The 27,849-nt window shown below is 48.9% G+C and overlaps 1 protein-coding gene across 1 annotated transcript in view; it reads right to left on the bottom strand.

The window, feature by feature from the left end:
• Positions 1 to 26,207, bottom strand: part of CACNA1D (calcium voltage-gated channel subunit alpha1 D) — a 299,526-nt gene extending 273,319 nt beyond the window's left edge. The window contains 3 exon segments of the mRNA XM_047691769.1: positions 19,509 to 19,614; positions 23,417 to 23,726; positions 25,734 to 26,207. Of these exon segments, the coding sequence (XP_047547725.1) occupies positions 19,509 to 19,614; positions 23,417 to 23,726; positions 25,734 to 25,800 (483 nt within the window). The 5' untranslated portion in view covers positions 25,801 to 26,207.
• Between the last annotated feature and the right edge of the window lie 1,642 nt (positions 26,208 to 27,849).

Raw genomic sequence — 27,849 nt, forward strand, 5'->3', positions numbered from 1 at the left:
TGGATATTGAACAGTGGAAATGTGGCCTGCATGACTGAGGAGCCGAATTTTAAATTCTATTGTAATGAACTCACATTCTTAGAGCCACATGCAACTTGTACATTCCAAAGAGCACTGCTCTAAGCAACTCTCATATAGCACACCCTCTGAGACAGGACTAAATTTCTAATGGGACAGATAAAGGAATGGTGTCAGTTATATCTCAATAAAGCTGGGCAGGGTCAGGGTGGGGAGGGTGGGACACACAAATCAACCATGGAGAAGCACCTTAGTGTCAGTCCCACCTATGAGCAAAGAGACAGTGTGCTTCAAGGGAGAGGGAAGCTACCAACTCTCTTGCCCCACACACCTAACACACCTAAACTAAGCTTCCGACCTTCAGAAAAAATAGGAGTAGAAATGGAAGACGCATGGAAGTGAAAATCAGGAGATGAAACTTGGCCTGTGACCTTGAGGAAGACCCCTTCTCTCTGAGCCACACAGCCTCCAATCACTATGGCAAAGGAGCAGAACAGGCAACCTCAAAGGCCTTCTCCAGCTCTAAGATTCTAAGAATGTGCAGGTCACTTCATCAAAATTAAGAACTTTTGTCCTCAAAGGACACCACCAAGTAAATGAAGAGACAACCCACAGAAAGTGAGAAATGTTTGCAAATCCTTTATCTGACAAGGGACTAGTATCCAGAATATATAAAGAACTCCTACAACTCAAGTATAATAATGCATGCTATTGCTAAATGAGATAAAATATAGAAGAACCTGGGAAAAATTAAGAACCTGACTACATATACATAAAAGTACAATTCATGGGGCGCCTGGGTGGCTCAGTGGGTTAAGCCTCTGCCTTCAGCTCAGGTCATGATCTCAGGGTCCTGGGATCGAGCCCCGCATGGGGCTCTCTGCTCAGCAGGGAGCCTGCTTCCCCCCTTTCTCTCTGTCTGCCTCTCTGACCACTTGTGATCTCTCTCTCTCTCTGTCAAATAAATAAATAAAATATTAAAAAAAAAAGTACAATTCATGAACAAAAAGCATGCATGTAAATAATAGTTACCATTAAGTGAGCAGCTACTAGGTGCCAGATATTTCATTTAAAAGACTTATCCTTACAACAAAGTAGATTTTATGGATAAAGAATCTGAGGCTCCAGATCATACTGCTAGTAAGTGATGGAAAAACAATTCAAACCTTGGTCTGTATGATTTCAAAGTCAGTCTTTCCACAAAGCTCTCCTTCACCACTGAGTTATAGGGTAAGTCTTAGGAATTAAAAAAACAATAAAGCTCTTATTTCCTTCCCAATTCTTATATTCAGAATTTATGTTCTCTGATATATAATTTTTATGGCTTTTTAAAATTATAGGTTAATTGGAGAATATGTGCAATTAATAGAGATTCTAATTAGACAAATGCCACATAAATACTAAGACCCCTGAATTGTGAATTTTCTACCTACCAAAGTATGTCCTAGATATATTCATTCCATTCAAAACAAGCAGACTGCAGACCAGAGATGGTTAGAATGAGCTCCTTCATTTAAAGTGAGAGAAAAGATCTGCCCAAAGCCTTCTAAGATTTGCCAGTTTTTGCCTGATTACTTATCAAAATTCTGATAACTGAAGTCATGCTATCATTAAATGGCTATAGATTCTAGATCAAATATAATAACAAACATTCTCTACAATAATGAAGTTACCCTAACTTTTTCAATGGGCAAAGGTTTGGAGCACCTGGGTGGCTCAGTTAAGTGACTCCGGACTTTGGCTCAGGTCATGATCTCAGAGTCATGAGATCGAGCCCTGCATGGGGCTCCAAACTGAGCACGGAGCCTGCTTAAGATTCTCTCTCCCTCCTTCACTGCTCCTCCCCACTCTCCCACTCACACACACTCTAAAAATATTTAAAAACAGGCAAAGGATCTGAATAGACATTTACCCAAGGAATACATACAAATGACTACTATGCACATGAAAATATGCTCAGTATCATTAGTCATTAGAGAAATGCAAATCCACAGGGATATACTACTTTACATCCACTAGGATGGCTAGAACCCAAAGACAACAACAAGTGTTCACAAGGAGAAACTGGAACTCTCCTACACTGCTGGTGGGAATATAAAATGGTACAGCTGCTTTGGGAAACAGTTTGGCAGTCCCTCAAAATCTTAAATTACCATATGACCTAGCAAGTTCCACTCCCAGGATTATACCCAAGAGAATTAAGGATATAAGTTCATACAAAGACTTGTACACGAATGTCGATGGCAGCATTCTTCATAACAGCCAGAAAAAAAAAAAAAATGTAAACAACCCAAGTGTCCAACAATTGAGGAAGGGATAAATCAAATGTGGCCTATCCCTGCATGGAACATTACTCAGCCATAAAAAGGAGAGAAGTACTGATACATGCTATAACATGGATGAACCTTGAGAATAAACTAAGTTTTCGTAGATAGATGGCAGATTATACAATTTATATAAAATGTCTGGACTAGGAAAACCCACAGAGACAGAAAGTAGCTTAGTGGTTGTCTAGGGCTGGAGAAGTAAGGGTTGGAGGGAGACAGGGAGTGATAGCTAACGAGTATGGGGTTTCTTTAGGGGCTGATGAAAGGTTCTAAAATTCATTTTGATGATGGTTTCACCACTGCGAATATAGTAAAATCCCCTGAATTATATAATTTAAAACAGTGAATTGTATGGTATGCAAATTATAAAGTTTCTACAGGCAGAGACATGCAAATATATACTTAGCAGAGACCAGTCCTGGTATTTATTGCCCCCTGGTCCCTATGCCACAGGCCAGTGAGCAGTGGTGGTCTTGGGAACCCAGCCACAGAGCACGGACTTAAGTCAAAGAAGCTCCTCTTACAAACAAGGAGACTATTTTTAAAGCTGCCTTTGTTGTCTCGCACAGTTTCACAGGCAGCTAGAGTGGAGCTCTTTGCTGCTGCTAAGATTAAAATGTTTAACTTAACTTGTATCAAAAGTACATTTTTTTAAAAAGGCAAGAAAGAAAGAAATCCAGAAACTTATGTCTTCTTCATAGTCCAGCCCAAGGAGCCCTTGGTTGGGTCTTGAATTCTGTCTCGGTTCTGCCCTTGAATTCTGTCTGCTTGGGTAGAGCCCCCGAATGACAGCTGTGAACGGTCATTCATTACATCTGTTCCTAAGGACCCCGATTGTAACCCCCCAGAACCCCACGGCAGAGTCCCCAGACTCTGGGGTGACATGAAAATGTGTCTTGCCTAGGATTGGGGAGGGGTGGTCTTTAAGAACCAGACTCTTGTGGGGAGTGAAAGATCTCACTTTTTTTTCTTTTCCTGGGGCCAAGGGCAAAAGAGCAGAGCCTAGATGGAAGAATTCTTGGCATAAGAAAGTCCAAGCAGATGGAGAGACTGCAGACTTAGAAGAAGTAGGACTAAAGCAGTGAGGCTGTTCGGTTTAATAAGCACACCAGAGTCATGTAAATAAGTGGCATTCCCTTCTAAGTAGTAAGCTTGGGAAGCAGGACACCTAATTTTAGTAATACAGCCATTCCTCAGAACATTTCCAAAATGCCACTCTCTGACCCTCTTCGAAGTCCACAACATTCCTCTCACCTTTCAAGATCCTCAAAGATAAGAAAAACGGGTTGAGGGTTGATGGGGTTTTTCTTACGAATAACCTTTAAGAAAAGGCTGGGAATAAGGTCAGTGACCAACCCCTGTCACCCCATTTTTCACCAGAAGCGAGGTAAAATGAAAAGCAGAAACTAGCTCCGGGAGTAATTCTGAAGACAAGCATTCCAGCATCACCGGGATGAGGATGCAGCCCCGAGAATAAGGACTTTGGGGGGTGGGGGTACTGTCTTTTTGAGTAAGTTCTGATATTTTCATTAAGCAATCAGTCTACCAAAGTGGGTGGGGGGTGTCAGTCAGGCACCCCTGCATGCTCTGTCCTGCTCCCAGATTGGAAAGAGACGCCATCAGGCCTGGGTTAAGAAAATAGTCAAATCAATTAAACCAGCCTGGGGGTGCCTCCTGTAGACACAGTGATGCTTCATTAAGTAATCAATCATTTACCCAGCTGCCCCAGGCCTGGAGGTGGAGGAGAAGACCCAGGCCAGGCTGGGTGCCTGCCTTTTCACGCTCTTGCTAGAGGTCAGAGAACAGCACAAGGTCAAACGAAGCAAGTCTGTGGTTCAGAGCACCTGGCTGCTTCCACCCTAGGTGCTGGTCTCGAACTTCCACAAAGAACAGGCCTGCTGATCTCACTGCTCCAGCTTTAGCACACTGCACGCACGGGAACACGTCAGGACCCACACAGCAGAACCCCCAGCCTCGGACGGCCACCCAGCTGCCAGCAGGGACTACACTCAGCGTTTCAGTTTTTCATCACAGGCCAGGGAAGAGAGATCTAGGAACAGAGTGAAGAGAGGCTATTAACGAGGCTCTATTCACAGGGGGAACCAGGAGATCCGTTTGCTTGCCTCCAGGGCTGGCTGGGTCACAAGCCTATCCGTTACTAGGCAAAATCGTTTGTGGTTTGCGTTTCGCAAGCACAGCACGGTGAATTCCACTACTCTCAAGGAGCTCAAGGAACAGTCAGGACTTCAAATAACAGCTGGTCTTTGAAAAATCCTGAAGCATGGGGGTGGGTCCCTGGAGCTTAGATCTGATAAGTTTTGTTCTCTGCCCACACCTCAAGCCTCTCCCCAGTACCATCACCACAGCTGCGCTGGCGGGGGTGACTTTTCTTCCGTGGGGGGCCCCCATGGGGCACTGGCATCACGGGGAGACAAGAGTGGATCTGGGACTCAGCCTTGCACTGCTTTTTAGTGGGATCCAAGGGAAGGTGAAGCGGGGTCCTCTCCTTGGAGTTACTTGGCAGATAAGAAGGATATCGCTCTGCAGGTGTGCACTGCTTTCCAGGCTACAGAACACGTTCACACGCATCCTGCTGAGCTTTCACTCCCTACTTTATGACCAGGGAGGAAAGCGGGGATCACACAGAGAGCATGAGCCCAGGGCCACTTCAGTTGCCTCCAAATTCAGCATTCTTCCCATGCCATGCCTCAGACACACCACGGGGCACAGCCCTGAAGCTGTGCAGAGTGACCCGAGACGGGTTTATAATCTCAGGGGCTTGTAGTAATTCCATGAACCCCTCTGAGCTTGATTTGCCTTATCTGCATGAGAGAAGGGCCAGTCCTAGTGGCCCAACTGGTTGGTGAAGACCAGACAAAACAGGTCCAAAATGCTTAGCCCAGTGCCAGAAATCAAAGGGTCCAAAGTGCGAGGCACCGGCCCTATGGGCTCCCTGCCCAGATGGCAACACGCTGCCCTCAGAAACATCAGTGTGGCCACAAATACCAACCTCGGAACCCCCAGGCCATACTTGGTCTTTCTGCTTCCAGTCACAGAGGACTATGAATACAGGCTCCCAGCTGCTGAAAATGCTGACCTCAGCACGTAGGCAAGCTTGGCCAAGGCCACTCCACAGCGCCACACGCTCCACTGCCACGACCAGGCCCCCCACACCTCTCCCTCTCTCCCCCTCTCTCGGTCAGCTGCCAGCGAGCCCCAAGCTAGGAGCCATGGCCAGTCCCTGGCTGAAGAACAGGCAAAGGCATGGCCCTCCTCCCACCGCCATGCACTGGGCCCCAAGGGCCAAGAAAAGCAGCGCTCACGAGAGAGCACAGGGATTGAGCAGGCGTGGCTTGTCAGTGGGGTTTAACCACCCCCCCCCGCAGCACTCCTGCAGGGGAATTCAGAAGGTCCCCCCACGCTCAGACACTGCTGACCCTTGAACTTCACTGGGAAGTGAGAGCCCCCCTACCCTTGCAAGCATTCCTAAGTGAACAACGTCTCTGGTAACCTGCAACTCCCCCTCGTGTTCTCCTACGGCCTCCTCACAAAGACCCCATGCTCCACAGGGGAAGGGTACGACCATCTGCAAGTCCAAGCCACAAGGGAGGGGTTGTACAATGTTCAGTCACAAAGCCGGCAAGCAGAAACCTGGGACCCAAGTCGAGCTCAGTCCTCTCAAGCCTCTGCTCTCAGAAAGACAAGACACAGGCTGAGGACGGGAGGGTGGGGAGGCAGATCAGCGCGCACCCCAAAGCGCGAACAAGTGAGGCCAGAGGCAGAAGGAAGTGAACAGTATAGCATCTGGGGTTCAGAGGGCTCCCTTGCCAAAGTCACTTTTCATCCTGTCAAAGTAAGGCAAGTATCCCCTCACTCGTCCCATGTCACAGGTGAGGAAACGGAGGCCAGGAACCACATGGCAAAGAGCCAGAGACAGCCAGGGTTCTAGGGAGCCTCAGTGCCGGCAAGTCCCGCCCCAACTGGAGGCCTCAGTCTCCCACCCAAGTGAGGAGCAGGGAGGACTCCTGTGGCCCAGGATCACAGCCAGAGAGGTCTGCATCCTCCCTCTGCCATCTGCCCGGCTGTCAGATCTCCCGCCCTCTCTGCACCAGCAAGGCTGCTTGCCCTGTAACCGGGGAGCAGTACTCACCAGGAGTGTGGAATCAAAGGCCCTGACGGGAGCACCTCCAGGGCACTAGCGATGGCCATTATTCCAACTCTAGACATCACCCAATCTTCCTATCTGAGCCACGGCAGTCAGGCCAGAACTCTTGACACCTGCTTTACTACTTAGACCTTGTTCTCTTTTCTCTTCTAAGTAACAATTAAATCAAAAGATGGTCAGGGGTCTCCCACCTGGGCCGACCAGGAATAAGACACAGCTGGTAAGCAGATTCCTAGTTAGAGGAGAAAACAGTCTGTGGAGACACCCCCAAGCTTCATGGGAAAGTGGTGAGCGCGGGACTTTTCTACCCTGCTTCAAGAGACTCAGTGTGTAGAGGCAGGCTTCAGCCTTCCCGGCTGTGGTACAATCAGATCCTGACCATTAAACCAGTCCCTTCTCTTTCCTTGGCGTTCCTAGGGAAAGAAGCAACCCTTTTCTATTGTCTATGCAAAGGTGGGGTATGGTACTGGCCTAGGTCTTTCTCCCGCAAACTTCTTTCAGGGAGGCTAACTTCCAGGGACTTCCTCACAGGGCCACCCAACACCTTCCAGGACCACTACGGTCTTCGGCTGGGTCAGTCTGGTGAATCCACCTCCCACAGAGTGGCTTTGGAGAGCGAACCCCCAACCCAGCAAACCACCCGGGGAACTTCTCAGGTATGGCTCACCCAATCCCCGTTCTGCCACACCCTCACCAGGTCAGGAGCAAGTGGGTCTGTCTTTGCAAGCCGCGGCTTCTTACTTCAGCTCTAAGGCTGAGGGCAGCCATCCCTACGTCACATGGCTGTACAGAGGCTTAAAGACATGTCACTGTGGCTCACAGAGTGACAACTCATGGTGACTCCATGTTTTCTAGGAGCCAGGATTTGAACTCACCCGCCTCTAGCCACCTTATTTCCCCTTTTACAAAAAGACACAAAGTTGGTGAGAAAAAGCAGCTTGCTGGTCACAGGCAGTGGACAGCAACGCTGGAGACTAAACCCAGCCTGCCTTGAGAACCCATAAGCCTAACTGCTTCATTCTCCAGCAGGACAGAACTCAGCACAAACCTCTGATCACACCGCCCAAGTTTTCCCACACTTTCCACTAGTCGGTCACGCTTTTCAGGAATTAAAATGCGATCAAATCTACTTCGTACCCAAACTTAAACTTCCCTACTCATTCCCGTTTTAACCGGGTGATTCAGAAGGTTAGCAAAGGGCTATGGGGTGCGTAAAAACCTCCATCCACCCTGACTCTCTCTAGCCACAACACCCACCTGGAAATGCCTCTGGGCAGTGGGCATGAAAAGTTTCTCTGCCAGCACCCCCAAACCCAGGCTCCAAACCCCAACCAAAATCATGAACCGGGCACCGACCCCAAAGACCCACCTTGATATTCTGACACCACTCTGCCCCTTGGCTTCACCCTCCTCTCCTCAGGATTAAGATGGCGTCAGCCATGAGCCTTGGCTTCCCCTCACAGCCCGGTTGAGGAGGGTGGGCGCTTAAGTAAGGAAGCCCAGCTGTGAACCCTGGCCCTGCTGATTGATTCCAAGGCCATGTAGCCTCATGGAAGCAATTTAGCCACTCAGAGCCTTTTCTCCTCACCTGTACAGTGAGGATTCTTAGGTGTTTATGGTAAAGATTAAATAAAAATGAAAGGCTACTATGTATACAGAGCCCCCCAGCTCAGGAGATGTCAGCCATGAGCTAGCCACAAAGGCAACGGTCTCCATGCCTCCAGTGACTGTCAAAAGGCAGGGAATACAACCCACATGAGAACCAGGAAACAGAGGAACCGCTGGTGCTCTCCTGCACTCTCCACAGCTCACCCCGACTCGTTCCATAAAATACTGTGGCTATGTATGGTCAAATGATTCCTGCATGTTGGTGTGCATGAAGAAAGAGAAGAGTTTCCAAAGTAAAACGGGGGAAGGAGTGATCAAAACTCTCTCTGGGAAGATAAAAATAAAATAAAAATCGAGGAGAGAATGAGAAGTCCACTGATTGAATGTCCGGCATGCTATGAAGAGGCATTCTTCTGTCGTCTGATGTTCCCGCTGTCCCAACTGGCCCTGGTAGTCTCAGACCCTGCCCTGTCAGAGGGGAAGTGCCAGGCTTCACCCCGGAGTCACAGCTGTAACTGGAGGGCATAGGAAGAGACAGACTGGGAGACAGGAGACTGGGCCTGGGTCCCCGCTTGGTTCCTCTGTCACCATGGGACCCTGGACAAGTCAGCTGCTGCATCTGAAAGGAACACATCCATCTGCAGGTTTCGGGGACCCTTTTCAATCCCCACCTCCACCAGTCTGCGACTCACGACCAGCACCACTCCGGGTAAATGAGAACGGGCCATCTAACCTACCTATGGCTGCCCCAAGTGGTTTTCCTGCTGTCAGCGAGCTTCACCGCTGGCCAAAGGAACACAGGGCAGAGCCTTCTCTAACCTGACCACACTAGCCCCACTCCGTGTGTCCTTCTAGAAAAAGACCTCTCCACCACCCACCTCTTAACGAATTCCTGCTGGCTGCCACTACTTCCTGGAATCTTAATTCAGAACTGTAGATGTTTTCATTTCATTCCCTCCTGATAAAACCTCCAAAAAGAGCTTTAGATGGATTCACTATTAATTTATATTTCAACAATTCAGAATTTGTGAAAGCCGGAAGAGGAATTCATTTTTGCATTATCATGAAAAAAAAGGACTAACAGGGCTAATTACTGGCTGGTTTTGTACCATTTAAAAGCAGTCATTTAAATATAAACAGTCATTATGCCCCATTGTTATCTATTTACCAAAGAGCACTCAAGGATGTCTTTTTAAAAAACATGTTGGTCACTTCCTCACTTCATGTCAGAGTAAAATAATAAAACCACATCTCTTCAAACACAAGGGGCTTGGAGGGGTTCTCTGCACTAATTCATAGTATCCTTTTATATTCTGACTTAAACAAGACAGGAAGCAAATGTGTTTAATGGCCTCTATTTTACACATAATAAACGCTCAAAAAAGCACTTTATGCATGATTTCACGATAGCTGTGTTCAACTGCTTTTTGGGCTTCCCTGCTTTACTCCTATAGTAATTTATATAATAGAAAAGCAAAGCTCTCCTAGAACCCAGAAGCGCCTTCCTCGTGCCACAGTTCAAGGTTGCGCGTCCCCCTTTAAAACGTCCCGCTTTAGAAACTACAAATCCTGAGACCATCTGCTCGCAGGGCGTTTCTGATACTCTAACAAAAGCACAGCAACGACAGGGCTCACCAGGCCTGACAGTGTACTCTGTACAAGGACCCACGCTGCACATTCCTCCTTGGAGTTGGTTCCTAAAAAGTGCTTCTCCGAATGAATGCAGCTGCTTCCCATTGTTGAGAGGATAAAAGCCTTGTAAGTGAGGACGTGCCTCCTTCAGCCGCCCCTGCTGGAATTCCTAAAGGCCAGATCAGTGCCCAGGTGTTAGCAACCAGTTAGCTTCAGGCCCCCGGGGCAAGTCGACTTTGTTGTTGTTGTTTTTTGGGGGTTTTTTTGTTTGTTTTTTGTTTTTTTTTTTAAAGATTTTATTTATTTATTTGACAGAGATCACAAGTAGGCAGAGAGGCAGGCAGAGAAAGGAGGAAGCAGGCTCCCTGCTGAGCAGAGACGGAGCCCCGGATGTGGGGCTCGATCCCAGGACCCTGGGATCATGACCCCCAGCAGAAGGCAGAGGCTTTAACCCACTGAGCCAGACTCTGCATTGCCCCATATCCCATCAACTTCACTTTCCTAAGCCTCCTCAAAGCCATAAGAAGGGAGGAGGGGTACATAAACTCTATCATAAATATCATAATAACAGCAAGATGTTACTATGCGTGAAAATAAAATAATTAATAACCAAAGAACACGGGACAGTAGAAACATAGCAGGTTACATGTTTTCCTTCCCCAATGGGAAGGAACACAAAGGCAGTGCTCATCTTGAAACTGTAGCGAGCAAATAAGCCAAAACGAAGAATCCATTTTGGGGTAAGAACTTCCTCACCTATTAGCCGCCTAGAATGAATGTTTCACTTGAAAGCACTACAGCACCAAACCTGTGGCAAAGTACTTAAAAGTATGGGGAAGAATGATAAGCTTTGGGGCCTTTCATCTGGATCTGTGGTTTGGAAGAGATTAGAAATCGTGCTCAGGGTCTTTCTGCTGTGGACTTTCTGCTCTAACCAGAGGCTCTGGATGCCTACCAGACATCCAACAGGAAGGCAGAACCCTACTCCCAAAATCCCCTTTCCCATAGCCGAAGCTAGAAAACACATGAGGTCACTCATCAGAGTTAAATGACAGCAGATCTCACGATGTGAGGCCGGGAATTTAAATCGACACAGGCTAAATAAAATAAAATCTTAAAAAAAAAAAAAAATAAATCGACACAGGCTCAGGGGAGGGCGAATTGGCAGTAAAGAAATTAAAAACGCACCATCCTCCCGCCCAGAGAGTTGGCTCCTAAGTACTTAACCCAGAGGAATGTTTCCTTGCATGCAGGAAGAAGCTCACACAAAGATATTCGATGTGGTACTCGTTGAAATAGCGAAACTTCAGGAACTAACCTAAAGGCTCATCAGAAAGAGATGAGCCTGTTCAACCATGGCATGTTCACACAGGGAATATTTTACACCAACAGGAAGTTGTCAGATCTCTACATACCGACGTGGAAAGTTCTGCAAGCTACACTACGTGGGGGGAAGCGAAGCTAATTAACACGTGCATTCTGCTCCCACTTGTGTAAAATTTCAAATACCCCAACTGTAGAGACACACACTTCCAAGTGCACAGGCACAGACACAGTGAAAAGCAGTTATGAAAGGATCTCACCAAACTGAGGACTGATTGGAAATGAGCTGGAGGGGCCAAAACAGGCCGTCACTTGATATTGTTTTCTTGTCTGGAAGAATGCATTCGGGCCAATCTCGAATGATGACTGGTTGTAAGAATGCAAGATATGACAAAACAAAGAGGGCTGTTCTCCGAACCCGTGTGGTGGGTTTTCCTGGGCACAGTGAGCCACAGCGGCTACACAAGTCAGGGACACAGGAACCTGGTGTGCCCTGCAGAGCAAGTCTCAATAAAATATCTGTTGAATGATGGTGCCTTGACTTCCTGCCTCATAAACCAGGGTCCATACAGTTCTACAAAATTATCTGTGAGCACGTTGTGCCAGGCTTCCCCATGGTCACAGGAGGGAGGGAAAGGTGGGAGCCTTCCACCCAGCCTGCTTCGAGACCCCTCCCCCCTTCCCTGGCTGGGTCCCCCAGCCAGCCTCATTTTCCCTGAGCAGCCAGCAGCCTGCCTTTTTTCCCTCAGGTCAGCCTCCCAATTCCCTCCAGCCTGCCCCTCAAGGTCACTCATTCAATAATTTCAACAGATGTCCTGTGATTTCTAGAATTACCACTCAGCCAATAGGGAGAAGGATAAAAAACTGGCAGAGAGGGCGCCTGGGTGGCTCAGTGGGTTGGGCCGCTGCCTTCGGCTCAGGTCATGATCCCAGGGTCCCGGGATCGAGTCCCGCATTGGGCTCTCTGCTCAGCAGGGAGCCTGCTTCCCTCTCTCTCTCTCTCTGCCTGCCTCTGTCTGCTGTGATCTCTCTCTGTCAAATAAATAAATAAAATCTTTAAAAAAAAAAAAAACTGGCAGAGAGAATTGCTTGGAGGTTCAGGAGAAGAAAGCCATTTTCCCCAACCTGGGCAGTGTCTGGGGGCCTGCTTAGTGAAAATCACCAGAAGCCTTCACTCTTCAAGGTATGTGTCAAAAACACCCAACCATCTATACACCCACACACATCTCCCCCCCACCAACAACACACAAACACACACACACACAGAGGGCTAGTCATCTCGCATAATTTCTCCTTTAGCCCCAACCTTCTGCTTTGTTCACTGTGTCCTCCTCCCCACCAGGCATGACCAGCTTTGCCTGCCCAGCCACATAGCCGGACTGTCCCCAAGCACTCCAACTGTAAGAACTCCAATCCCACGTGAACGAAAAAGAGAAGAAACCTCTGCCACTTTCCTCACGTGGGCAGAACAGGACTCAGGGGACATACCCTGTGCTGTTGCTGGCAGAGAGCCCCCCGGAGTCTGAGCACAGTAGGAGGCAGAAGCAGAAAGGCTAACATCTATTCCTGGATGACCTGCCAATCTCCCACCCCTATCCCCACCCCACCCACAAGGACACCCATCAGCACCCCCTCCCTTGGCACGGCATCCAAGCACCAGTATCACCTCATGAGGCCCTTTCCCAGAGCTCAAGCACCACGGTTCCAGAGCATCCACAATTTCTTTAGGGACGTTCTTAGGGGAGGAGCTACTGGGGGTCTGTTCTGGATCCCAAGCGCCACCACCAGTATTTAACGAGACATAAGGACCTCCGGTGCTGGGCAAGTTGCCTCCGCTGATTCTGGAACTTCTCATATTCTGCAGACAGTTAAAAATTAAATTCTAATGGGAAAGTTCAAAAAGAAAGAAAGAAAAAGAAAGAAAGAAAGAAAGAACGAACGAACCCACAAATCTGCCACAGGGGTTTCTTGTTTCTCAAATAATCATTTTTAGAATACTGAGCTGAGGTTAAGGAAGGAATGCATCTCCCCACAGACCCTCCCCTAGATGGGCTAAGGGGGACGCACACTTCAGACACGGAGGCAGGCCCACTGCAAGCTGGCTGGACTCCGCCAGCTGTGGTGCCGGGTGCAGCCAGGGTGCAGGGTGGCATCCTGATACCCTCTTATAAGTCCCCTTTCCAGCTGTCTCTCATAGGACTTCTACCCCTTGGACTTTTCAGTTAGTTACCTTAATAATCACACAAACTCACCCATACACATTTTTTTTTTCAACTAAGCTCATTTGAGTTGTGTTTCTGCACCCTGTAACCCTATAAGGGCTGGCTAATCCCCCAACATGCCCAAATATCTATACTCTACAACCAGCAACCAGCTCATTTTTAAAGGGTCTGAGTGAGGGAGTTCCAGTGTTCAAGGTATGACTATACAACAATGAGATTCGCTTTTATGACAAAGCAACCAAAAGACGGGGGACCCTTTTGAAATTCTTAAGGAACATTAATAGTAGTAGATCTGAATTCTTTAAGAGCTGGATTTGGTCTCCAAAAAACTGTCAACACCCAACCAAAGTCCATTCCATATAAGATGGGGCCCAGTAACTTGCTCTCTGTCAAAATGAGGTTAAGACTGGAAAAGACGTGATTTTTTTGTGCAGCACATAAACTGGCACACGTTTATGATTAGGAAACCACCACTGGGTAAAGCCTTACTACACAAGTCTATCTACTCTGGTCATCTTCCTTCTACCCATCCTTCCATGAACTGTGACGCTCACAGGCACAGACAGGGCACACACAACACGGAACACAGAAGCCAGCTTATGACCTAGGGATGTGAAAAGTATCAACAAGGACTTCCCTTTCTTCCTGCTTCAGATATAAAGAGTTAAAATTGCCAAGAAAGACACGATCCTGAAATCAGAGGCAAATTCTGACAGGTGTTTCCTGGGATTCTCATTAATATCAGACAACAAAAGTCAGCCTCTCAGGCAAACATTAATCATTAGCCAATTGTTGAAAATTAACTACTGATCCATAAGGACATACCACAAAGCCCTTGGACATCCATTCATGTATTTATTCCGTCATTCCACCCACATTTCCCAGTGCCTCCTGTGCACCAGGCACAGGGTTAGTTTCCAACACTACAAGACTAATCAGACGCCAGCCTCTGTCTCTAGGAAGTCATACCCCAGTTTCACCCGAAGTCACTTAGCTAATGAGCCAAAGCAGCAGCCGGTGGACCCCAGAGCGCATGTGCAGAACCGCCACCCACCAAACCACGCCCCGGAGCTGTTATAAAAAGAGGCGGAAAGCAGCAAATGTCCATAAAGAGGAGAGTTAACCCAGCTCATTGGAGGGCAGAGGAAGAGCCAGTACTTAAACTCAGGCAGGTGGGGTGGGAGGCAGGAGTGGGTGAGGCTCGGAGGAAGCTGAGCTGAGGAGGTAGCAGAGAAGCTGTCCTAAAACAGACAGAATCTTGTCGTGCGGAAAAAAAGAGCACACGGTTCAAACAAAGACAACGGAGCAAACACACGGTGTGCGGAAAGTACAGACGTAAAACCCACCTTACAGGCTAAGCCCAACCAACCAAGTTATGAAACCGTGTTTCAGGAAATTCCCCAGGTGCAAAAACTGTAAGGACTGCACAGATTCGATGAGCTCACTTGCTAAGCCCAGGAAAACACTGTGCACTGGGACCTCAGCCATGGAAGAGAGATCACCATCGGGAGAGCACCGTCCCACAACATTCCCAGCCAGTGTAAGGCATCTTACAATGGTCCCACTGCCAGAAGTCCACGGCCAGCACGGCTGGTCAGAGGCATTCCCACCACTCTGCTACTCCGAGCACAAAATGTGCTAGACGGCTCAGCCTTGACACCTTGGCTCTAAGGGTTCCTTCAGCCAGAGGCGCTCGAGAAGCAGAGTCACGAGACCCTAAGCTTTTCAGGAACAAGCGCTCACCACGTCCCACCCAGCTAAGGACTTCCAAGGAGTCCCCAGAAGGACCTGCCACCCAAGGAAATCCCGAATAGCTCAGAGGAAAGAATGAGTGGGGTGCTTCTCAGGGCAGCCACAACAACTAACTACACATGTTTACTGAACAGCTACTTCGTACCTCTGGGGCCAGGCACTGTCGGGGATCCCAAAATGACTCACTAAGAACTGTATTCTGAAGATGCTTGGTAAGACAGAGATAAGACATGCATATAAAGACCCAAAACATCAGGTATTTTGTACGTGAATTGCCATGAGAGAGGCTCAGAGAAGAGTGTTACTTCCGAACACAGTGGGAAAAGCTCTCATGGAAGAGACGTAGTTTGAGAGGATTCCTGAACTCCTCCAGTGGCCGGAGAGGAAGAGGCACTGCAGGTGGAGAAGAGGCCAGAAGGTGGGCGAGCACACAGGAGTGTTTAGGGACTACTGGTGAGCCAATGGGGGTGGAGGGACTGCTGCTGGGAAGGAGGGACTCAGATAGCTCATACAGCCCAGGAGGGCCCGGTCATGGCTGAGGAGGAGGGGGAAGATGTGAAGGGGTCTGTAAAGGCAAAACATCAAGGGGCTCAAGAAAAAAAAAAAAACAAAAAACAAAAAACAGGCCACAACAACAAGATGAGGAAGAGGATGGGAAAGGGGTCAAAGACTTGGTAAAACCTCCCACTGAATTAAAGGAGCATTTACTGAGCCCCTGGTCAGAGCCACTATGCCTGATGAAGGGGCAGAAAGGCCTGGGTCCCAGGCCTTGCGCTCTGTGGCTGGTGTTATTAGCAGACATCAGGGGAGGCCTGAATTGGCAGATGAGCACCCAGAGGTGGGACAGTCCTAATCTGAGGCGACTGAGCACTCCAGAGGGTGGGGCTCAGCCTGGGGCCACAGAGTTCGAGGAGCAGGTGGCCCAGACAATTCCAACCACACTGTCCCCCTGGAGAAACTGAAGTCTGGGAAGCAAAACAGGGAGTTCTTCGACACAGTGAGGCACCGTATTATAAGCAGCCCTGCTCTGACACTCCGGAAGGCAGAGCTCGCCCTGCTCCCCACCCCGGGGCTAGGAAGAAATTAAATAAGTGATACACACTTTCAGTAAGTGAAACTGGGGAGCTAGTGCGACAGACGGAGCCAAAAAGCATCTCACTGTGGGAACTCAGTCGTACCGTTTCCATGGCTTCAACCTCCGCGAGTCCCTGCAAGTCCACAAATGAAACTGCATAGAAACTTGAGACTGTTTATATTTAAAAAAAAAAAAAAAAAAAAAAAAGGAGAAGAGGACGACCTAACCCTGGGAAAACTTGCTGCCCCCAAGGCAGTCTGCAGATTCCCAAAGCTGGCTCAGTTATAAGCAACCCAGACCAAACATACACTGGTCACCTTTCTCACCCGACAGAAGTAATCGTGTCACTACAGATGACCTTAAGAGGCAGACACGGCTCGGCACAAAGTTGGCTCTAAGGGTTCAACATAAACATTTCCCAGAGAGCTAAGGTGCAAAGGAAACTCACCAGCTCCCTGACGCGTGCTGCTTTGCAACCCGTATCGCTCTCTGCCCTTTGATTTGCCATTCATGTTAACTGGAAGGTATTTACTACAGATGAAAAATAAGCTTTGTTCAGCCGCCTCTCAACAGATCCCAAAAATAGAGCCATCACTTTGGTACAAATTGGGTCAAATGTATTAAAAAAACAAAACAAAACAAAACAAAAAAACCCCAGCTCCCTGGTGGGAGCACTGACATGGCCTGAGACCTTACAGAGAGTCGGGGGGGAAAATCTGCAAAGATCTTCCCTTCCCACAGTGGGAAAGGAAATATTTAAAGAGTCAAGCAGAGAATAAACTCCTCTAGCCATGTGACCATCCAAGTGAAACAAGACAGAAAGTCAAATGCTAGAGTTTCAGAACAGTAAGAGGTCAAAGGAGTATATATGTTGGTTTTTAGAAAGGCCTGCCAAACTAATACAGGGCCTCCCTCCCTCCCACCCCTTAAAATACCACTGTGTAAGAGCTGTTAAGAAAGCATCCGCAGGGGAGGGATTGCAAGGGAGAAGAAGAGAGATTTATCCATTTCCTATATTTTATTCCCTTACTCATTCACTGAGAAATCCAAACGGTGTGATGGCAGATATCAGTGCCCTGAATTTCCCTGGGAAAAATCAGAATATTAATTGGCTTACGCAGGCAGCTCCATTAATTATTCCATTGATCTGAATTAATCGGCCTTTCTGAAAGGTATTTATTTTCTAAGTTTGTTTAATCATGTTCTCTTGAGCTACAAAAAGCAACAAACTGGGTCACCATCCACGTTGTTAAATTTGGTAACAAGGCTGACACCATCTGTGGCCTCGCCTCTGATGAACCACCCCCTTCGATGGGGGCTCTCCGCCACTTCTGCTCTTCCTTTAGAAGGATCATCTGATGTCGCACGTCTACGAGCAAAGCACACAAATCACCTCCAGCAAAGCAGAAACCCACACTCACGGCAAATGTGTGTATGTGTATCCAACTCCTGCTGACTTATATTTTCAGTAGCAATTCCCAAAACTTTTTTTACATTCTCCAGAATTCAGATTACAAAAGCCCAAATATGAACAGGCCTCATGTTACACCTAACATAGGCCACAACGTTTTAAATGTAACATGAAATCCTGTGTACAGACGATGAAGGCTAAAATCACAAGAGCAGGGATGGCTGGATGGCTCAGTCGGTTAAGCACAAAGTCTGCCTTTGGCTTGGGTCATGGTCCTGGGGTCCTTGGATGGAGTCCGGCATTGGGCTCCTTGCTCAGCAGGGGGCCTGCTTCTACCTCTCCCTCTGCCTGCCACTCTCCCTGCTTATTCTCTCTCCCTCTCTCTCTCTCTGACAACTAAGTAAAATCTTTAAAAAATCAAATCAAATCAATAAAATCACAAGAGCATAATTTCAGTATCTTCAGAACCCAGCAGTCCCCCCCACACACCCTGGTTCTGCCTTTACACCACTCACTCAGTTACAAACAGCCACCTTACTCAAATACAGCTGCAACATGGAAAACCAGAAATGAATCTAGCTAAAAGAGAGCTCCCTGTTACCCAGCACCAGCCCCCTCCTCCACCTGCCTTTCTGCACAGCGGCCCCCACCCCCCCCCCCCCCAAGGAGGATGCTGCCGGCCGCTCCAGAAAAATCCCGACATGGCTTCTGAATCATCAAGGAAAGATTACAGAATGTCAGAAGCAAATACAATCCCAGTGATCACCTCATCCAGAACCCCTAACAAGTGGCTGAACAGCAATGAGGAAAGGATTTGGGAAATGCCCCCCAAAACACAGCTAGTTGTCCCAGCCCAGTGGGACAAGCTCCTAGTCCCAACTCGGGTGCTCCTTCAGGCTTTCTTTCTTTCTTTCTTTCTTTTTTTTTTTTTAAACTATATCACCTCTCCCAAAGGAAGTTTCTTTTTTTTTTTTTTAAGATTTTTTTTTTTTATTCATTTGACAGACAGAGATCACAAGTAGGCAGAGAGGCAGGCAGAGAGAGAGAGGAGGAAGCAGGCTCCCTGCTGAGCAGAGAGCCCGACGTGGGGCTCGATCCCAGGACCCTGGGACCATGACCCGAGCCGAAGGCAGAGGTTTTAACCCACTGAGCCACCCAGGTGCCCCCAAAGGAAGTTTCATGAAGCAATGGTTCCGTGATGTGGTCTGCCAAAAAACTGTTTGAAGAATCCATGACCAATTACTTTTAGAGACTAGCTGAGTTAAACAAAATGAAACCGGTTTTTTAACTACAGACCTTCCCGGAGCTCTTACTGAGCTTATGTGCACTATAAATCTTTAAGAGGGCAATAAAGTATGTGGAAGTATCCCAATTTATTTAACCCTAGAATCATTTTATCCTGGGATAAAATGTATCTTCATAGGATCCTCCTAATGGAACACTACACTGTATTCTCCAAATTATGTTCCAACGTAGATCTACTCATTCTATAGTATTCTGATGCTCTGAAAATGAATAATAGTTCATGTACAAAATCTATGATAATTCTCTACTTACCAGAAAAATTGACCAAACAAAATACCCATCACTCTCAAATAAACACAGGATTTAAAACAAAAACAAAAACAAAAGGAGCTAATATTATCTGGAAAAGAATGGTAGACAGCAGAAGCCTATGCAGAGAGAAAAGTTATTTTAAAATCTGCTACAAACCTCTTCCATAAAAAAGTGCCACATCTATTTATGCAAGATTCATGACTTTAAACACTTTCATTCAGTATAAATTTGAGAATACAGGTCAGAAGGAGAAAAAAAAAAAAAAAAACCCACAAACAAACCCCCTGTTGCAAAGCTCCAGGAAACATCACATGCATAGCTGTAAACTTCCACCACCCAGAAAGCCAGCTGCCAGTTTTAGTAGAGAAGCCAATGAAAACCGCATATCAGGACAAGCAGGAACTCTAAGGACACTTACCAAGTTATGATTTGTTGAATTAGAATCATCTTCAGGGAATGGGATGTAAATAGCTAAGGCCACACAATTGGCAAAAATAGCCAATAATATAAATATGTCAAATGGTCTGGAAAATGTTGTTAAGGCATATATGTCTTATGCAAACACAAACCATCTCTCCCATCACACTCCCGATCACACCACTCTTGAATCACTTTTGAAATGAAAATTATGCACTCAAGTCCTTTCTCGACCCACTGTTGTGCCCGCTCTGACTCCAGCAAATGTCATCATCATGGTCATCTGGCAGATGTTCCTATCGAATGACTTTTTCATGTCCTTTCTTTCTCTTGCAAGGACCATGTTACGCTCATTCTTTGCTGTGCGTTTTATATTGAAACCTACACATACATCCAGTGAGGGCACCCTAAGAAACATGTTTCTGCTTCTTCAAGTTTTAAAGGCAACAAAGGCCTGAGAACACGACATTCCTGGTGCCGTAGACACAAAGAGAAGTCCCCATGAGACAAATCTCTTCCACAAATCCTTGCCTCCATGTGTTAAAGCCATTTTCTCAGGGGCTATTCTTGGCTGGGTCAGTCTCCTGTCTGGACCGGGGCAGGCCAAGGCACCAGAACTTTCTGCACTCTACCTGTGACCGTCTTGTGGCATGTTCCAACACCTCAGACACTGTGACAAGCAGCCAGGCTCCAGCTCCCCCTCTGCTTCCTTTACTAATCAATGCCTATCACTGTTTCGGATTACAGCTGGACTGGAGCTTGGTTTCTAATGAGCTGTTACTGCATTCAATTTATAAACAAATTAAATAAAAAGCCATAAGAAATCAGCACCAGACACTCTGAAAGTACAATTGAACAATTCTAAATCTCGGGGGTCTGTCTGGAAGAAATCACTTTGAAATCAGCTTGCAACAGATACTTGCTTCAACATTCTGGTGTTATTAAGAGACATTGTCAAAACTGGCAATGCAAAATTTGACTTCTGCCAAAATGACTGTTTTTCTTCTTTTGGCTTTCAGGCTTTCCGAATGCAAGGTTTCTTAGCACCAACATAATCTGCAACTTTGGGGGAGGAGGTGAGGCAATGGCTTGATTTTATAAGTGTTTCTGCCATAACCTCACTCACAAAAGGCAAAGCCACTGGTACTAAACATCTCCAAGTATTCAAGCTTTGAAGATGTGAACAGAGCCTTCTCCATTCATCCTGATATCCTTCTGGGAAATCCAAAAATGCTGAAGGAAACAAAGGCCCACTACCTCCCTGTGGATACCCTGAGTCTTACGAAAAATCACCCCTTTAAAGTGTTTCGACACTCATTGAAATAAGGACAACGAATGACTTTCTTTTCTTACTAATTTTAATGGGTTTATTTTTAAAGCCAATTAGCTTTCATTCATATTTATTCTTTTACCTCTTCTAGTATTACAAAATCTCTTATCCAAGGATCCAAAGTCAAGACAGTCCCCCTTCAGAATACTTCAGGATCCTCTTTTCGTTTCTCTTTCCTTTTTTTTTTTTTTTTTTTTTGCCATTCCTACTGCAATTTTAAAAGCCAACTGCCCTACTGTTACCCTACAGAGAAAACACACCCTGTGGTCTCTCCCATCCCCCCCCATACCACCATTCTTATCTTTTAGTTCCCAATACCTAAACGATAGACCAGCAAATCTAAGAAATACCAATGCTATTCGGGAAAGCCAAACACTTTTTTTTTTTCCTTATGGGGGTCTGATTTCAGCTGCCAAGTGTTGATGGTTAATTATCTCACTGTCCCAAGATTTTTACACACCACGCACAACAGAACAATAGAGAAATAGATGGGTCTGCTCCCAAAAAGTCCTTCTGATAAGGCAAACCCTCCTCATTCCCCCAAGATGCAGGACACTCTTGCCTTGTCTGGGTATACAGACCAGCAAGGTTCTCACTCTCCCCGTGCAGACTGGGCCTGGCACAGCTGGCTTTCAGAGGATTTCTCTGACCTGCTCCCTGAACTAGAAGGGAACTGTCACTGGGAAAGACAAACAGATCAGATGTTGTTTAAAGATCTGTTCTACAGACTGTCCCATTTGTAGGCAGGCTTCTCCCTGCACTGGCAGCCACATCCGCTAGTTCCTGTACACAGGTGTCCGGCCATGCCGGAAAGGGAGTCCGCTGCATGATCCAGGAATTCATTCCGTGCACATAAATTGTGATACATGCATTACTGTGCACGAAGAGGAACAGTGTCAGGCCTCCCGCCTTCCTCCACGTGCAATGAAGGACCCCAGAGAGGGCTCTGCTCACCCAAAGTCATGTCAAGCCGACCTCAGGAGGAGGAGATCTCTCTGGCTGAGTGCAACCATGCTTCTGCCGGCAACGATGCCATCGAGGCATGCCCCCACGTGCCTAGCTGCCTCTGGGCTGACGCTAGCATTCATTCTCAGACTAGAAGAGAACTTACACAGAAAACATGTCCACGCACCCCCAGCTATGCGAGAGACACCATAACTTCCTCTAGAGAGCAGACACCTGTTCTAAAAAGGAAAAGCACACGAAAACCCCTCAAATCCTACCCTCGCCTTTGGCTGCCCTCTCCAAAACGTTTCTCCACAAAGTTACCTCATTTTAACTTGTGTCCGTGAGCACAGAAAACCACCAGCTACAACAGAAGGCCTGCAAAGAGCAGCCCAGCTTAGAACCAGGTGCGCAGGTTCTAAGGGGGTTACAGCTCCACCTTCCAGCTGGTGGCCAAGATCCTCCCTTTTGAGCTCCTTCACCCTGGGGGTGCTAGGGAAAGCCTGACCTCCCGCACACGCCTTCTTATGCTTAGGAGCTACTCGAAGGCTCCTGTCAGTCCCAAATACACTTCTGGGAAAAGGAAATGCTTTGTTTTACCCAGACCAGTGAATCATCTGACTAATTAGAAAGCCATTTGCTCAGAAAGGAGGCCTCAGTCAACGTTTCTGGAGAGTGGCAGTAACTGGAGACTGGCTTCTAGATTTGGGGAAGGGGTGAGCAGGTCGAGCACCCCGGTTTTCCAAGATCTGGGACGTTAACAACGATCCTGGGGCATTTGGAGTTCAGTTTTAAAAATACATAGGAGACACTCAGAAATGTAACTCCAGTCCAAGGACACAGACAGAATGTTTTATAAAGGCAGCAACTGCAAATTCCCCCACTGACAGACTGCTCTCTAGCTCACAAGGGCTCGGGAAGGAGAGGCGCACACAAGCCTCTCCCTCCACATGCTCCCTCACGCTCACGTTTCAAATGCTTTTTTGGAACATGTCAAAAGGAAATTCCAGGAAGTCATAGCATTGATGAGCAAATTGCTCCCTCCCTATGAAGCAAGTGTTCATATTTGTAGCTACCTGAACGATCAGATCAGCAAATGTCAGAGCTGGAAGCAACCTCAGCCGTAGTGGGGAGTTGCAGAAAAAAAAAATTCTAAGCATCAGAATGGGAAGATGCCACTAAAGGTCAAAAATGTATCTATTTCTAGCAAAGTCTCGTACAGTCTTTTTGTTTTAAATCAGCATACCTCATTTGCAAGAGGTTCGATGCCTATCACAGTCCCAAAAGCAATGGTGGGTTTAAACTAACCACCTAGTATCAAATGACCAAAGGTCAGTTTCCCATTTGACTGCCACTTTGAAGTTTTTGTCGCCCCCTCCCTCCATCACCACACACACACACACACACACACACACACACACACACACACACGGCTAAATATACCCAGAGAGCCAGCCCTCTGCACCCCGAGGAGATAGGAAGGTATATACAATGAGACCCCGTACACAGAGCTTTCCCGTTGTTCACATCCCAGACGGCTACGACTTTGCAAGTGCCATTTCAGAAAGCAGATCCTTTTAAAGAACAGATGTTCAAGAGAAAATGAGAAAGACTTCCCTGAAAAAAAAGGATACTTCCATTCCACTATACTAATGCAGGCTCTTCGGATGGGGTTATTGAGTGACAAACAGAAGAGGGCGCGGGCAGGTCGGCTGTTGGACGAGTTACCCTGTTTTTTGCTCTTGGCGTATTGCTGACGTTTTCTTTGGGAGAGAGATCCCACAGGTGGGGGTGCGGAGGTGCTCATCGTCTGGGCAGCCTTGGCCTGTCTGGCAGCATCGATCGCAGCTTGCCAAGATAGGACGGTTTGCTTGGAGCTATTCGGCTGAGAAGTTGGTCCTTCACCAGAAAGGGGGAGTCTGGTGCCTCTTGCATAGTTTGCCTCTGGGAAGAAGGAGAAAAGGAAAAATGAACAAACAAACAAACAAACAAACAATGAGAATCCAGTCTCAGGAAAAAAGCAAAGGCTGTCTCCCATCAAAAACGGGTTGGGGGGGGAGGGTATGGTTCCCATGTTTCCCTTTGGAACCTCATGTCCTATTTTTCAGAAGCAGGAATGTGGTCAACCAGAGCAGGAAAAGAAGTGCTCGCGCTAGGTCCTGGGCACCACGGGACCACTGGTGCAATGGGGTGAGCTCCTTTCTATATTCACGGTTTCCCAAGGACCCTGCTGGTGCCCTTTTTCAAACTGAGGCCATCCACACTTATCCCACCTTTTCTGACATTTAAAAACCCATGGATCTCTAATGAGTTAACAGATATGCACAATAGCTTTTCTCCAAAATAACTACCACCGGTGGGGGGGGGCAGTGCCAATAACTCAATAGTCTTAATCATTTTCAGGATGTCACTCCAACATCTCTGTACAGCCACAAATGCATGTTTTTCGGCATAGGGGAAAAAAAAAAAAAAACTCCTCCACTGGCACCAGGGCAATACCAAAAGCCCCATAACAAATATCTACATTATGCACTGACACTTCCTACAAATGAAAATTCATGATGCTTGGGACTCATTTCCTCCACAGGCTTCCGAAAACAGAAAACATCTTTAGGGCTTTTTTGCATTTTAAATTGCAGCCGCAGCAGCCAAGCCAGCATCCAGAGATACAGTCAAGGCAGACAGCCTGCACCCTTACCCCTAGGAAAGACAGGATGGATTATGCCAGGGGCCCTCAAGGCCCAAGCAGGAGTCACCGAAGTGCAGGCTGGCATAAGTGCAGGCTGGCATCTAGGTACAGGGCAGAACCCCAAAGGGGCTCCACGTGCAAAGCCCCCTCAGATTTTGGGTCAGGCCTCCACCTAAGGCAGGTCTCCCAGGCACTTGCCTACCTTGAGTCACAACCTCCTTACTGAGACAGAAGTCAAAGTGAGAGTGGTGGCAAAGGCAGAAGGATGGGCCTTTGCAAAACCATTTCTTGCTAAGTAAAGAACGAGAGAGTCGAAGCAAGCCCAGGTCTGCCTGCCCAGCAACCAGAGAAGGGGGCCACCGGCCTGGGGCAGCAGCAGTCCCCTACTGGAAACCAAGCTGGGGAGGAATCGTGCGGAGCCTTCCCTTGGGAAGCGCTCTCCAGGGAAGGCTGTGAGCCCACTGAGGTTGGGGGGAGTGGGGGAGCGTTCCCCCCACCCCCCCACCCCCCGCCCCGGCCTCCAAGGAGGAGGTAGGAGGGCTGACCAGAAGCTGTTCCAGGCGCCCTCTCGACCCAGCCGGCCGGCGTGGTGGCTGCACGTGGTGCCCAGGCCGGGCTGGGGAGGGGAGCCCCACAGCGGCCGCGACTCCCCGGGCATTGCTAGGTTACCGACGTGTGCACCGCAGCGCTGGGAGCGGGAATACTCTCCTTCAGACCCCCTGGCCGCGATTCCCAGACCCGGCCACCCTCTCCAGGGGCGGGGTGTGCTTCACCCACCGACTCGAAGAGGGAAACCGGGCAATCCTAGAATTTTCCGGATGCCACTGGAGACCAGGGGGCGGGGAAGGAGGGGAAGGCGAGAAGAGGCTGAAAAGGGGGCTCAGGCTGAGGACTAACAGTCATCCCCCCCTTCCATCGCTCGCAAGCGTTGGAGGAAAGTTGAGCCCGAGGACACTGAACCCGAATCACCTCGGCTCGCCGCCCCTCCGGCGGCACAGTACTCCAAGGACTCCACGGCCGCCCCCACCCCACAAATGCAGAATTAACTCTGACATTCAAGGCCTGAAGGGGAGAACGGAGTGGCTGTCACGCATCTCCCCTTTCTATGTAGATGGCACCGAGCTAGAAGCATCCTTTCCAACCCCCTCAACCCACCCAGCGCATCAGAGACGGGAGGGGGTGGGAAGGGAGAGAGGGTGGGAAGAGGAGGACCATGACAAGGATGAGATTTGGCAGCGGGTGCCCAGGCTCTGGCTGCTCACCGTTCGCGTGGTCCGCTTGCTGCTGCCGTTGATGGTGCATGTTTTTCATCATCATCATCATCATCATCCACGAACATTTATTGAGCGCCTACTGTGTGCAGGGCACGGTGCTGGGCGTTGGGGCGGGGGAGGAACGGGTAGGGGGGTGACCAATAGATAGGAGCCGCGGTCCCTGCCCTTATTGTCGCTTCAGCAGGGGGTGGGGAGGGACGGGGACAGATAGCAGAAAATAAGAATAATTTGTAAAAACCGCTCGCCACCCACGCTCCTTCTTTTTCAAAAATGGAGCAAAATAAACTTTTTTAAAAAAATAAGATAAGATGTATATATTATCTTAATAATATATACATGTAATTTTTTGCTGCAAAGGAGAATTGGCTTGGTCCCCTCCTCTAGCGGAGGGACGCCGCGGAGATGCCGGCCCGGCCGCCGGGGCCGCTCGGAGCGCCCCCCATTCCCGCCCGCCCGCCGCGGTGCCCGGTGCCCGCCGCCGCCGCCGCCCGCGCCGCCGCTGGCTCGGGACCGCGGGCGCCCGGAGCTCACATCCGGGGACGGAGGCGCTCGCTCGCTCGCTCGCTCCGCGCCCGCCGCGCCGCGCCGCACGCCGGCTTCGCCCTGGCGACGCTGCGCGCCCGCCGCCGCCGTCCCCTCCCTCCCCCCCGCCCGCCGAGCCTCCCACGGGCCGCGCCGCGCCCCAGGGGCCGGGCCCGGCCCGCGGCTGTACCCGCTCGGCCCGCGCGCCCGGGGTGGCCGCCGCGTGGGGCTCGGGGTACCGCCACCCCGCCTGGCTCGGAGGACCCGCGGGCGCCAAAGGGTTAAGCGCGCTCCGGCCGCCGGCTGCCGCTTAACCCCCTGAGCGCCGCAGCGTGCTCCGGGCTGTCGCCCGACTGAGGTGGGCGGGGCCTGCGGAGCCCGCGGACGCCGGGTGCGGATTAACCGCTCCTCCCCTTCATTTCGGCGGGGCGGGGTTGGGGATGGGGATGGAAATGGGGATGGGAAGGGGGAGAGCGGGAGAGTGCGCTGCTTAGGCTCGCGCGCTGGCCTCGGCCCTCCGCGTCCTTCTCCTCCGCACACCTGGAGGAAGCCCCGCCCCCTGGGAGCCCAGGTGCCCGCGGGCGGTCGTCTCGGGGTGGAGGGGTTTTGCCAGGCTCCTTCCATACTCCCCCTCCTGCTTCCTTTGGCGTTTCCTGGTTGAGGGAGGATGGGGGAGCCCTGCTCTCTGGAGAGCATTCACTGTCCCAGGTAAGGGCACCTGGAGATCTAACCGGGTTTCCAGAGTGTCCCCCCCTCTAACCCGGGCTGGGTCTGGCGCCACTGTGGGCCCAAAGATTTGGGGAGTGACAGGGGGGACTTTCTGTCTGCGTCTCTCCCTCCCCCCCCCCCAACGTGTGTTTGCGGGCAGGTACAAGGAAGTAAAGGCCAAGGTCTTTGAAACAGCGAGTGTTGGTTAAAGGAATAGGTAGTGCGCTAAAACTGCGGCCTCTCGTGTGGTAGCGGAGGCGAGTACCTTCACTGTCGCGTATTTGGGGTGGGGGTTTCTGCCAAGGGCAGCTCCTGTCTAGAGGGGAAAGTACTGTATCTAGTGGATGACTGATTATTTCTCATTTAGCATTGTGCTGGCTGTTGGAGAAGGGCTTCTGCTTTACTTCACAAGATTCGATTTATTTGCTTTTGTTCCGATCTGCATGTTCCTACAGCGTTTTAGAACGTCTGAGAACAGCGTCTTTAAAGCAAAAAGCTCAGCGTGACTTAAGAAAATAAGAAGCGTTTATGGGAAGGTGCTCCTTGGCCAAAGAAAGCGCTCTGGGCATCAATTGTGGGGTGGGGGGGGGGCCCACCTGGGAAGAGAGAGTGAGGACCAAACATAAGGCTTTCCAGGGGCCTTCCTGAGAGGGGCACAAGGACGGAAGGATAAAAACAATCAGGCTCCTTGTTCCTTTCTCCTCTTTTGTTGTTGTTGTTTCACTTTTTCTTTCTGGAGAGGTGGCAAGGCAGGGGAAGAGCCCTGTGGCCTAGCAGTAAGGCTGCTCCTGAGCCCAAATCTGAAGGTACAGAAGATGGGTTGCCTTCAAAGAACTTTCCCATCCACAGACCTTGAGTGCTGAAGCAAGTATCA

This window comes from Lutra lutra, chromosome 1 (genome assembly GCF_902655055.1).
Source record: "Lutra lutra chromosome 1, mLutLut1.2, whole genome shotgun sequence".
NCBI lineage: Eukaryota > Metazoa > Chordata > Mammalia > Carnivora > Mustelidae > Lutra > Lutra lutra.